This window comes from Stigmatopora nigra, chromosome 5, assembly GCF_051989575.1.
Source record: "Stigmatopora nigra isolate UIUO_SnigA chromosome 5, RoL_Snig_1.1, whole genome shotgun sequence".
NCBI classification, from domain to species: Eukaryota; Metazoa; Chordata; class Actinopteri; order Syngnathiformes; family Syngnathidae; genus Stigmatopora; species Stigmatopora nigra.
Window position 1 is genome coordinate 4,153,657 of NC_135512.1, and position 13,109 is coordinate 4,166,765.

The 13,109-nt window shown below is 39.2% G+C and overlaps 1 protein-coding gene across 2 annotated transcripts; it reads left to right on the forward strand.

Annotated features, from left to right (window-relative positions):
• The first annotated feature begins 1,396 nt into the window (after positions 1-1,396).
• cilp2 (cartilage intermediate layer protein 2) lies at positions 1,397-13,006 on the forward strand. Of its 2 annotated transcripts, none has more exons than XM_077717366.1 (9): positions 1,397-1,676; positions 5,873-5,947; positions 6,727-6,996; positions 7,616-7,792; positions 7,885-8,040; positions 8,114-8,431; positions 8,995-9,103; positions 9,675-9,832; positions 10,584-13,006. In XM_077717366.1, the coding sequence occupies exons 1-9, from the start codon at positions 1,613-1,615 to the stop codon at positions 12,998-13,000; spliced, it is 3,744 nt and encodes a 1,247-aa protein (XP_077573492.1). In that variant the 5' UTR covers positions 1,397-1,612; the 3' UTR covers positions 13,001-13,006. The 2 variants fall into 2 exon arrangements, with proteins under 2 accessions (XP_077573492.1, XP_077573491.1); XM_077717365.1 differs by having other exon boundaries at positions 1,399-1,676; positions 7,616-7,798.
• The last annotated feature ends 103 nt before the right edge of the window (positions 13,007-13,109 follow it).

A 13,109-nucleotide genomic window follows, 5' to 3' on the forward strand; every position in this document is an offset into this window, starting at 1 on the left:
AATTAACTGTCGAAATCTGCCAATTTCCAAATCTAAACAGAGAAAAAACAGTCACTATGGAGCATATAACCTCTGGTTTTGATAAAAAAACAACAACCAAAGGAGGTTTCATAATGAATGAGGTCATTTGTGTTTATTAAATAAACAGCATGTTAGGTTTAGTTGGGGTTTTAAGGTGTGTGTACTGCTGTCTATGTTATTATTGTATGTAAATTGCCTCTTTTGTCCCTCATGGTTTCCCATCCTTTGCATGATCAGGTGTGTGTATTTTGTAATCAACTCTTTTCTGTCACTTTCAGACTTGTTTGTTTGCCATTCTTGGTTGGATCGTCTGCTTTAACCTGATTTGTCTACAATTATTGTACCTGCCATGCTCCAAGTTCCTCATTTCCTCAGGTCAGGTTTGTTTTTGTTATTTAATTCTAAGTACTTAATATTTTCTGAAGATCCTGCCTTAGTTATTATGAATGTTATTGTTAGAGCACTTCATTCCATGTCCTTGATTGGTTCCCTTCATTTGGGTCCTTCTATGTTCCACACCCTGTGTCACAACAGGTTTATTTCAATGTTAATGTACTAAAATATTTATTTTTAAAAGTGTTTAAATGTGTAGATGTCAGTACAATACTCAAAGGCCTTTTATTGCTGTCAGGAAAAGCATTCTTGCTACTCCGACATTTTGAAATACCCCGTGTTTATTCAATTTAGTTAAAAAGAAAGACAACATTGACCTATACATCATGTTTAAAATCAGTGGCGGGCACTGTATTTCGCACCTAGGCCTTTATTCATACCTTGTCAGATGCAGTCCAACCCCTCAAAAACTATTTTATGGCTCTAAAACTGCAGCTATGTCACAGACCCTGACGGCCAACCGCAGTTTGCAAATATTTCTAAACATTTCCCTTAAAAATGTCAAGCTAAATGTAATTTGATGACAACCATGTCTTTTTTTCAATAAGGCCAAATTAGCACAATACACCAGAAAATGGAGACTATGTTTATTTACTATAAACATGACTTCACATAGCATAAGCAAAATAGGCATGTAAATCAATCACTTACAATCCACATTGCTTCGGGCGCGAGGATAAGTGGGTTTATTTATAAAATTTAGTTCTGGAGAGTTCCATAGTTTGAGTCTGTTTACACAGATGGATTTTGGTATATCGATGGGAACGACAAATTAGTTTTTCTAGAACCAATTGGAGGACGCTGCCAATCGTATTTTCCTCATGTAAGAAGATTTTTAATTGCATATTTGCAAGTAAATGATCACCGTCAGACGCTCTGCGGTTTGGGCGTCCGTCGCCATCACCGGCTGCCGAATGAGTTAAAATTTTGGAAATTTTTTTTCTTTTCAGCATCCACTTCCAGGCCCCCCCCCCTCTTCATGGTGAAGGTCTCTCCCCTCCTTCCCTACCTTACGGAGGACTTTGTTTCCGACTGACCAATAGTGAGCAGCGAGGGGCCGGATTGGCGAGCGCCCACATTGCTTCATCTTTTTAAAAACCACCGGCCTACAGACTCCGACAAGAAAACTTTCTGCATCGGCGGCGGCGACGACATCTCTCGACACCTCACGCACCTGAACGGGTGATAGAGAGGCACGATGACGGGATTAAAAACGGCGGCCATCCTACTCTCTTTCCTGGCCACCGTGACTCTGGTTCAAGGTTAGTAGTGTCTGTCAAGATAGGACAATATCAGACAAGGTATGCTTGGTGTTTAGAGTACAGGCACGTGTGCATGCGTGGTACTGCAAAGGACCACCGCCGCGGCTCGTGTGATCCGATATGATGTCACCAGCGCGTTTAACTGACAGGCTAATCTGCAACATGTGCTGATAGAAGAGGAGGTGATCAATCAGGGCAAAGAAACCTTTTTATCTTTATTTTTCTAAACTTTGAGAACTTATTATGACCTTCTTATGTCTCAGGTTTTCATTTTTATTGCCTAATTTGATCAACTGCCTACTATAGCACATAAAGTCCAAAGTGTTTACATGAAGGAAATATTTAGATTTCTTTATGTACTTAAACAATGATATGATATAATTTTATATATGTGTATATGTATATATTTATATATGTGTATATATGTGTATAGATATGTAGTATATATACATGTATATAGTATATATACATATATACACATATATACTCATGTATACACATTTATACATATACACATTTATACATATACACATATATACACATATACACACATATATACATATATACACATATACACACATATATACATATATACACACACAAGGAGTTGGACAACCATTCACACCCATACCTAGGGGCAATTTAGAGTGCTCAATCAGGCTACCATTCATTTTTTTTATGTGGGAGAAAATTTCGGTACCCAGAGAAAACCCACATAGGCTCAGGGACAACATAAAAACTCCACAGGTAGACCATCCTGGATTCAAACACAGGACCCCAGAGCAATGAGGCCGACGCTATAACCACTCGGCCCCATAAATAATTATATATATATATATATATATATATATATATATATATATATATATATATATATATATATATATATATATATATATATATATATATATATATATATATATATATATATATATATATATATATATATATATATATATATATATATATATATATATATTTTACATATAAGTACAGTAGAGGTACTTGGTTGCTAAAATGTCATCTCCATCCAAACTTCAAATTGCATTGGCATCTTTACAGGACATTAACATTAAAATGACCATGAAGTTGGCCTTATTTGTCCTCATTTGACTATTGCAATGTGCCAGTAGTTCCTTCTGTCCTCATTAAGTGAAGCCCATTCTCTCACCTGCTGGCTCCAACTGTGGGGGAAATGAGAGAATGGAATGAAAAGGACAGCTAGAGTCAGTTCAAACATCCATGCATGTTAAAACATTACCTTTTTCATAGCTTTTCGTCATTGTCTTTTCCGACACCTTTGGCTATTTAAAAGTAGTCCTTGCTTCTTGTTCTGCACGGCTTGCACTGTGGCATCACTTTGCCACTTTCCAGAGGCAGTTTGCCTTAATGCTCCTGGTAATTAGACCCTACTGGAAATGGAGGGTGACAACCAGCTGGTAGTTGAGAACCGCATATCAACATGTTGACTTTAATGGATTCCAACAGAATAAGAGAAGCTGGCACTGTTGCAGGAACCAAAACAAATGGGTTTCTGTTTTTATTAACTATTCACTCATGTAGATTTGTCCATTTATTGGGGTGGCAAGTGTATTGTCGTCTTTTTTTTTTTTAACGGTAGTGCGGCACTGGACTTTTATTTAGGGAGTGCCAATTTGTTAATGATGTTGAAAATACACAAATGCCAAAATACATAGTTTTAACTTTAGCCTAATGTTTAATTAGTTGCAAGACCAAATTTAAACCTCAAAATTGTCGTATTTTCCATATTGAAAAGCCATAAATACATTGCAGTCTTAGAGATTTAGTGCAGTTTATTCAGTATGTTAGTCTATTCTTATTTAAAAGATAAATTCCCATTGGAATTCATATTTTTTTTTAAATGTTGCCTTTATCAACATCAAGCTAGAACGGAAAAAAACAGTCTATTGCATATTGAGTCCACATTTCTTTTCATTTTTTTACTATTTAACGAAATCAATTCAGAACCATAATTTGGCTGGGACAGGCTCCAGCACCACCCACGTTAGGATAAGTTGTATTATTCAAATTTCATCATGATTGTTGCACTCATTTAATTTAAATTTGCTTACATTTACCCAAGCCAAAATATCCTAAAAGAATCCATGGATTTTTATTCTTTTGATTATGATGAAGATTCAACCATATTTATGACCAATTTATAAGGAAACCTAAGAAATTCCATCAGTTTGATATCATTCAATTGGACATTTTTTAGAGCATATTCTTCAGTTATGCTTTTCCTAATGATGTAATTTTTTTTTGTTTACATGCAAGGACATATGTGGGAACAATTTACTTCCAATGGAATCCTTTACGCTATGGGCAGTTTTTGGCCCTTTTAGATCAGTTCAAGCAAGGACATAGTAGATAATTTAAAATCACCTAATCATATTTGAACGCCATCAAAGATGAAAATATTTTATTATACACTATAAGAACCAAAACTTGAAAATCAAGGGGTTGATGCGCATCATTAGCTAATGTCAGAGGCAAAATTGCTCGTCTTAATGAGGCGCAGATGCTTTAGGAATCCAAAATTGGACATTTGAAGGAAAGGAAAATGACGACGCACATTTCGACAAAGAATCCGGCCAGATGTAAAAACAGCTTCCATATGACATGGCAAACACATCATCCCACACACACACACACACACATTTTTTCTCTCTCACATACACACGTCAAAGTTGCCCGCACTTACTAAAAAACAGACAGCCTGTCAGTCTACATCAACTTCTACTATTCGACACAGCAGTCTTTGCGGTCTAATACAACACGTTCCGCAACATGTGAAGGGAAATACGTGGGTACATCCCATAATATACATGTATATTTTACAAGATCCAGATAGTATCCCTCTGACAAAAGACCTATCAAGGTCTTTTCCGCATGTTACCTTGATATTTATTGGCAACATGATGTATGCAGCAGGTGAAGAATGTCAGTTGGTGAAGTCCTTAAAATATGAGCTATAGTTGTCATGGGTTACGATGTAAAAAGGAATCTTAATGCGTGGCATGCTAGGAGTGGAACAAGGTTGTTAATCAGGCACTGGTATCCACATTATTGTTGTGAATTTATGAGGGGTCACTTAGTTGGGCAAAATGCCGTTTTTGACACGTGACAAGTTGGTGGTAAACTTAAAAAGTGTGTTAGAAGCATAAAAGCAGATGGAAATAGCGCACGTGAGCTGTTTGAGTACAAAAAAATAAGACGTATGGGCAGGACATCATAACTTGTTTTTGGATTGGGAGGTCAAGACATGTGATGTCACATATGCTAAAATCTATGTAATGTGTTCACATATTACTCCAAAACTAGAAAAGTTTTTTATAGCTGAGGTTAGATTTGGGAGACATTGGGTTCTTTGCTAATCTCAATTTCCACTCTTAATATTAATAAAATCTTTATGAAGCTCATAAAACTCTTAGAAATTTCCTACATTTTTTCATTTTTTTTCAAAATGTTTTTAATTTTATAATATGGGAAAATCCACACAAATTGGAAGGTAGTTTTATTTTATTTTTTTAAAGATTGACATCATAATTGTGTGTAAAAGTGTTTAGTACGTTCGCCTCACAGTTCTGAGATCGAGGGATCAATCCCTGTTGGGGGTCTGACCTTCCTGTGTGCTACAATTTTCTATTAATCTCTAATAATCAAAAGATCTTATTCTCTAATGTTCAACTTATTTAAACATTTAAAACAAACTATTTATAGCCACACAGTACAAGTGTGCCTTCTTGTAATTCTATGATAACGAATCGCAACCACTGCAAAAAATGTGATGTTGTCAGTTCCATAGAAAACTAAGATGCATTGTTTCAAAATGGATATCAGCCTAAAGCATTACTTTCTTAAGCGAGTCAATTGTGTACGCTTTGCTAATGACCAGTCATTTATAGTGTTTGTTATTCCTCGCCACAACCGAAAAGGAATCTGTTCTTGTTCGCCATTGCTGACACATCACTTTTTGGAACTGAAACACACACACAAGGCAGTCGTTTGGGGTTTTTACATTTAGTACAAAGTACAATATACAAAGTATGTATATCTATGTATCTGTACAATGACGACAAAGCTTTCAATTCAAGTTTTCATACCAGGATGTCTTAAGTTCGTGACCAAAGTGCGTTGTGTTTAGAACTAAACTCATTTCTTTCTCTTTACAGGCTTTATAAGAGAGAGTTTATCAATAAGGAGAAGAAGAGAGACACCTAACAGTTTTACAGACAAAGGAACAACAGGTACATTCCTTTATAAAAGCCAAAAAACTGCCCACAGCACAAAGGATTCCATTGGAAGTAAATTGCTCCCACATATGTCCTTGCATGTAAACAAAAAAAATTACATCATTAGGAAAGCATAATTGAAAAATATGTTGCAAAAATGACCAATTGAAAGATATCAACCTGATGGAATTTCTTAGGTTTCCTCATAAATTGGTCATAAATATGGTTTTATCTTCTTCATAATCAAAAGAATAAAAATCCATGGATTCTTTTAGGATATTCTGGCATGGGTAAATGTAAGCAAATTTCTTTGCAGATTAAATGACTGCAACAATCATAATGAAATTTGAATAATACCACTTATCCTAATGTGGGTGGTGCTGGAGCTTGTCCCAGCCAAATTATGGTCCTGAATTGATTTTGTTAAATAGTAATAAATATGAAAACAAATGTGGGCTCAATATGCAACAGACTTACAAATATGGCATTATTAACTGAATAACATATATTTTTGCTGGGATTCCTAAGTGTTTTAATCAGGAATGTCATCTCTTTCATTACATAGATCTAAAAAAAAATCATTATTTTAGCAATTAGAACCATTTACAAATCAATTCTTTTAGACTAAGTGAGCTGCCAAAGAATGATCCCCATCTGCTTTACAGTCATTTCTTAAATGAGAGGAGCAGATCTTGTCTGATAGAAACTCCACATCCATCTTTGCTTTTGACATGCAGATGCTGTGACCGCATTCCCGTAAGCTTTATTCCTAGAATTCTTTTGACTGTCTGCAGGTTTGACAGAGTGGACATCTTGGTTTAACATTGACCATCCTGGCGGAAATGGAGACTACGAACGGTTGGAGGCCATTCGCTTCTATTACCGGGAGAGAATTTGCTCCAGGCCCACGGCAATGGAAGTTCGCACTACGGATTGGGTGGCGGCGGCAGATACGGGAGAAATAGTCCACTCTAGTCTTGAGAAGGGCTTTTGGTGCATCAATAAAGAGCAACCCTCTGGACGTACTTGCTCCAACTACCATGTCCGCTTTCAGTGTCCACCAGGTAATTGTCTAGCCGCGGTCATTGCTAATACTTGATTTAGACCCTAATTAAATACAAGTTACAACTATTTTTTTCCAATTTCCAGTTGTGTGGTATTAGTTCAGATATGGGCAAACTACGGCCCGCGGGCCACATTCGGCCCACTATGCCTTTTAATCTGGCCCGCCGATGTTGTCCAAATAGTGTTTTTTTTCCCCCAAAATGGCGCCGACAAGCGGAAGCCATTGGCAGGAGCTCTGTTCACTCTTATTAGTTTTTCGTGTTTTACAGCCCTTCTATCTTTTTTAAAATGACATTTTAATATTTCTTAATACATTCCTTTTTACTTGACTTTGTACTTTATACTTTTTACTTTAATAATGAGTGATGAGTATGTTAATACTTTAGTCCTTTTTTTTCTGTTTATGTTTCATATGTACTGTTAACGGATGCACTTTTTTATATATATCCTATCTTGTGCTGACCTGGCCCATCTGTCAAATTTTTAAAGTTAATGTGGCCCCCTGGCTTAAAAGTTTAAATATAATATAATAATAGTATATATATAATAATAGTTTAAAATACCACTGGACATTTTGGCTCTTTTGTAACTGTACTACTTATACTTTTCGTTTTTCAGAGCAGAGTTACTGGTCTAAATGGAGCGAGTGGGGACCATGCACGACGACCGTTTGCAACGATGCGGGTGTCCAAGTCCGCCAGAGAAAATGCATGAGCACTCAACCAATGCCTCTTCTCTTGGTTCCGGCCTGCCAGGGCCACCATTCCGAAAGAAGGGAGTGTTCTACCCCTCCATGTACAGGTTATTTCAATTTCTGAATCCGAATCCTAGATAGCTACCTTTATTTAATGGTAATTCTTTAATCTTTTGCTCTTGTGTGTGCTTAGCAAAGTGGGGCCCTTGGAGTCGATGGGGGTCTTGCTCTGCAACCTGCGGTGGCGGTCGTAGGATCCGAAGGAGGACTTGTTTGAGGACTTCGGAGACAGTGCAGTGCATTGGACGCCCTGCTGAGACTCAAAAATGTGGCAAGAGTTCATGTCCCGGTAGGTAGGATGCTTGCTTCTAGTTTTTGAATTAATGGCTGACTTTTCTGACCTTACGTCTTTGTCTTGACAGTCAAATGTCAACGCGTTTGCGCTAAGGGACGCCCAGACGAAGACTGCAGCAGATGTGTGTGTGATGGACACATTTTGCAGGGGGATGTTCACAGTGTGACAGGAGTCCCTGTAGCGGGGGCCTTAGTGGCTTTTGCCGAGCGACCTAAAGTCATCCGTGCCAGGACAGATGTTAAAGGTCGTTTCAGATTGCAGGGGATCTGCTCGTCTAATGCTACGTTGCTCATTGTCAGGAAGGAGAAGTTTTCTCCTGTCACAGTCTCCTCTATCAGTAATGGAACAGGACAATCTTGGGTGTCTGCTGTCCTCAGATCAGCTGGTGAGTAGGAGTATACAGTGATTTGAATTTATAATATTAAATCAGGAGGTTTTTGAACAAATACAAAGGGATTGGTCAGCCGAAAAATGGATATCCTATCATGTCGTGGTTAAAATTTTTGATTGGGTGTGTAGGAATGTGAAAAAATGGTGCGAAAACCCTTCCTACTTAAGTCAAACCATTCATAAAAACCAGATTATTACCACATTAAACACCAATTATAGCTTAAAACATGAAGCCATATTTTTTTCTCCCCTTGTGTACTATTGTTTCTCCAAAATACTTTAATAGCTCTCAGGAAACAAGTTAACACATCAAGTAGAATTTCTCTTTTTTTAAAGTTCACAGGAGCACTTATTTGGTTGCATGGGAACAACTAAAAAAAAGCTAAATAAACGTCAACCTTGTTGTGCTGACTTTTAACGCCCAAATTCCCCTAAGTAGTTTGTTTTTTTCTTCTCCAAAAGCATACGAGCCAATGTGTGAATCATAGGCAATATAAGTGAATGTTACGAGCTCTCAAAGCAGCCTTTCACACTTTGCTCCTCCATTTTTTCCCACAGAGAAACCCTATATTGTGAAACACCCTGAGGACAAAGTACGTTATGAAGGTGGCCGTGTACTACTGTGTTGCAAGGCAACGGGATCCCCAACACCTGATAAATACTACTGGTGAGATGAAAACAAGTACCGTATTTTCACGCCTATAAGGTGCACTTAAGAGTCTTAAATTTTCTCCAAAATAGACAGTGCGCCTTATCATCCAGTGCGCCTTATATATGGAAAAAACAGAAAACCAAAAACCACCACTGTCTGATATTAAAAAAACACAAACGCCTGAACTGAAACAATACTGTTAAATATGCAGATCAGCCATCTTAGTTTACAAAATCTTCCATCATATAGCTCCTCCTCCACTGCAAGATTTTATACAAAAAAAATCCAAAACATCAACAATGGCTGGCTCTAGAGGTGACTGTAAAGTAGTGAGTGCTTCATACCTGGAAGTCAATAGCAATTACCGTATTTTCACGACTATTAGGCACACTTAAAAGTCTTAAATTTTCTCCAAAATAGACAGTGCGCCTTATAATACAGTGCGCCTTATATATGGAAAAATGTCATTCATTGAGGGTGCGCCTTATAGTTGTGAAAATACGGGACCTTGGTGGCCATTTTAGTCAATTTTTACAAAGTACCTGATTGTTTTTTTTCACTTCTTTTGCCATTATGGATGCTCAAGGTACCACAATGGCACTCTACTTGATAGAAAAGTATACAAGTACCAAGAAGAACTTGTCCTAAAAGATCTGAAGTTAGAGCAAGCTGGATTGTATTATTGCAAAACCAGCAGCTCTGCAGGCAGCATTAAATCCTCCCCAGCATCCCTCACCATCATCGGTAAGTCTTGGATATCGATCATGCCTGAATTACTGTGTTTTTTTTCCCCAACATATAAAGCTAGCCAAAACCAACATCTAACAGATAATACTTTCTTTTTAAGTCAATGCGCGGTGGTGCTATAAACTTGACAATCTGTCTGACTCCACAAATGTCTTCTAAATCCTTTATAAGATCAAGCAAAAGCGCAATTCATTGCAGGTCTTTAGAGACGGAATATTACTGGGAAAGTGACCTCAAGATTTAGTTTTCATCTGCAAATTGTGTTCATGCATTAAGTGGACTAAAAAAAAAAAAGCAGACGTCTGAGAAAACGAAAGAAGGACGGGAGGGACATTTAAGAGACTATTTCATTCATGGGAAAACAATCACTGAGTCTGGCTGAAGTTCAAGATGTTTTTCTTTCATTTTAGGCACTACGTATTTTAAAAAGTGAAGCTAGTATGAGTCACATTAGTCAATGATGTATTATCTTGGTTCTTCTTTAGATTAGAATCGTGATTCTTGGCCATTTAATTTCATTTTTTTTTGTAACTCACTTTTCTGTCATTGATGGCAACCCACAAATAATTATTAATATTAAGTATGCTTGCTTCTTAGCAATACTTTCAACCATAGATTTCGACATTTTTGGCCAATAATATTTGTATGTATACTAAAGAACAAGTAGTCATCTTTAACATTGAGCCAATTGATCATTTTTTATGTATCATTTGATAATAACTCATTCTGCTTTATCACTAATTCACAGCAAAAGGCGCTCCAGCATGCAATTCCACTCCTGAAGCACATCTGATCAGACTACCGCTGGATTGCGTCCAACCCGGGACCAACTCCAAGTTTTACAACGCTGGCCGCTGCCCTCATAACAAATGCGCCGGCTCTCTGGACTTTGACATGCGCTGCAGGGATGAAGCCGGTTTTTGTTGCGGTGCCCAAACCATGGAAACTCGAACAATCGACTGTGGGAGCTACAGCCTTCCATTACGAGCTGTATCCCAATGCAGCTGTCAGAAATGTGTACAGCCGACCGTACTGGTGCGTGGAAGAGTAGTCACCGCCGACGACGGCGAGCCACTACGATTCGGCCATGTTTACATTGGCAAGGAAAGAGTGGGTACTACTGGATACCAGGGCGGTTTCACCATTCAAGTTACTCCTGACACCCAAAGACTGGTAGTGAATTTTGTTGACCCTACTGAGAAGTTCATTGACACCCCCAAGGTGTTCATTTTGGACAAAAAAAGTGGATCCATCTACCACGATGTGAAAGTGATGAGGAAACAGGCTCCCATTGATATCGAGGCCAGTGAAACCAATGCGATTAACTTGGGCGAAATGATAGGTGAAGACCCAATTGGACAGTTGGTTATTCCAGCTAATTCCTTCCATAGAGACAATGGAGAAGTTTATGAGGGAACTGTAAAAGCCAGCGTCACGTTTATAGACCCGAGAAATATCACTACGGCACCTGCGACCCCTGGTGACCTTAATTTTGTGGATACTGAAGGGGATATGCTCCCTTTGAGGACCTATGGCATGTTCTCCGTCGATTTCCGTGACGATAGTAACAAGGAGGTTCTAGGGGCCGGAGCAGTTCAGGTTCTTCTGGACACACAGCATGTCAAAATGCAAGAACATATTCCAAAAATGAAATTATGGTCTTTAAATCCTGACACTGGAGTCTGGGAAGAGGAAGGTGACTTCTCTACTACCACAACAACAGGTGGACATGGACGAAGCAAGCGTGAGGAACGTACCTTCCTCATTGGCAACATGGAGATTAGAGAACGAAGACTCTTTAATTTGGACGTGCCGGAAAATCGACGTTGTTATGTCAAAGTTCGTGCCTACATGAGTGAAAAGTTCCTTTCTGTTGAGCAGTTGGAAGGCGTCGTGATCAGTTTAATCAACCTGGAACCCAAACCGGGTTATTCCTCCAACCCGAGAGCGTGGGGACGATTTGACAGCGTCATAACCGGCTCAAACGGGGCCTGTTTACCCGCCTTTTGCGATGCCCAAAGGCCCGATGCTTATACAGCGTACGTAACGGCCATGATGGGTGGTGAGGAACTCGAAGCAGCTCCTTCTTCGCCAAAAATGAACCCAAACATCATTGGAGTGTCTCAGCCATATCTGGATAAAATTGACTACCAGCGCTCAGACCACGATGATCCAGCTCTGAAGAAAACAGCTTTCAAAATCAATTTAGCAAAGCCTAACCAAAATAATCTGGATGAAACCAACGGGCCTATCTACCCTTACCAGAATTTACTTGCTTGCGAGAATGCTCCGGTTGACGCGAATCACTTTAGATTCTTCAGAGTAGAGAAAGACAAGTACGAATACAACGTTGTGCCCTTTGAGGAGACTGATCTGACAACTTGGACAGGTGACTACCTCTCGTGGTGGCCTAACCCTCAAGAGTTTAGGGCGTGTTTCATTAAGGTGAAGGTCCATGGACAAAAAGAAGTCATGGTCAGGTCCAGAAACCTTGGGGGATCACACCCGGAGACCAAAGGCATGCTTTATGGCATCCGTGATATCCGCAGTACTCGAGATATGCGAGAGGCTAACACTTCGGCGGCTTGCGTCGAGTTTAAATGCAGCGGTATGTTGTTCGACCAAGCCGAAGTGGATAAATCTCTCATCTCGATTCTCCCGCAAGGGAATTGTCGCAGAATTGCAACCAACAACCTTCTGCAGGAGTACCTCACCAAACACCCTCCAGTTGCACAAAACAACGAATCACATGCTTTTACCATGCTAGCACCAGTTGACCCTCTGGGACACAATTACGGCATATATACGGTCACAGATCAGAATCCCAGGTTGGCGAAGGAAATCGCCATCGGACGCTGTTTCGACGGTACCTCGGACGGTTTCTCCAGGGAAATGAAATCAGATTCGGGAGTGGCTTTGACCTTCAGCTGTCCGGAGAGGAAAATTAACCGTGAAAGCCTCTTCCAGAGATTGCAGACTAACCCGGGATTGACGCTGTCACAAATGGCGAGGGACATGAGGGAGAATGAAGGCATGCAGATGCAGAGGTCATCCACTCGGGTGGTGGCGTATCCCTCCGAGCAACAGGGCAGGACCCAGGGTCGAAGGGTTGTCACTACAAGCAACAGGAGAAGGACGGTCACGCGCACACAACAACGCCAATAAAAGCTTCCTGAGGTATGTTGGAAAAACAAACAAAACAAAACAAGTAATTGTAACATTGTAGATATGTTTTCCTTCTAATTACCGTTGACTAACAACTGGGGGTACTAAT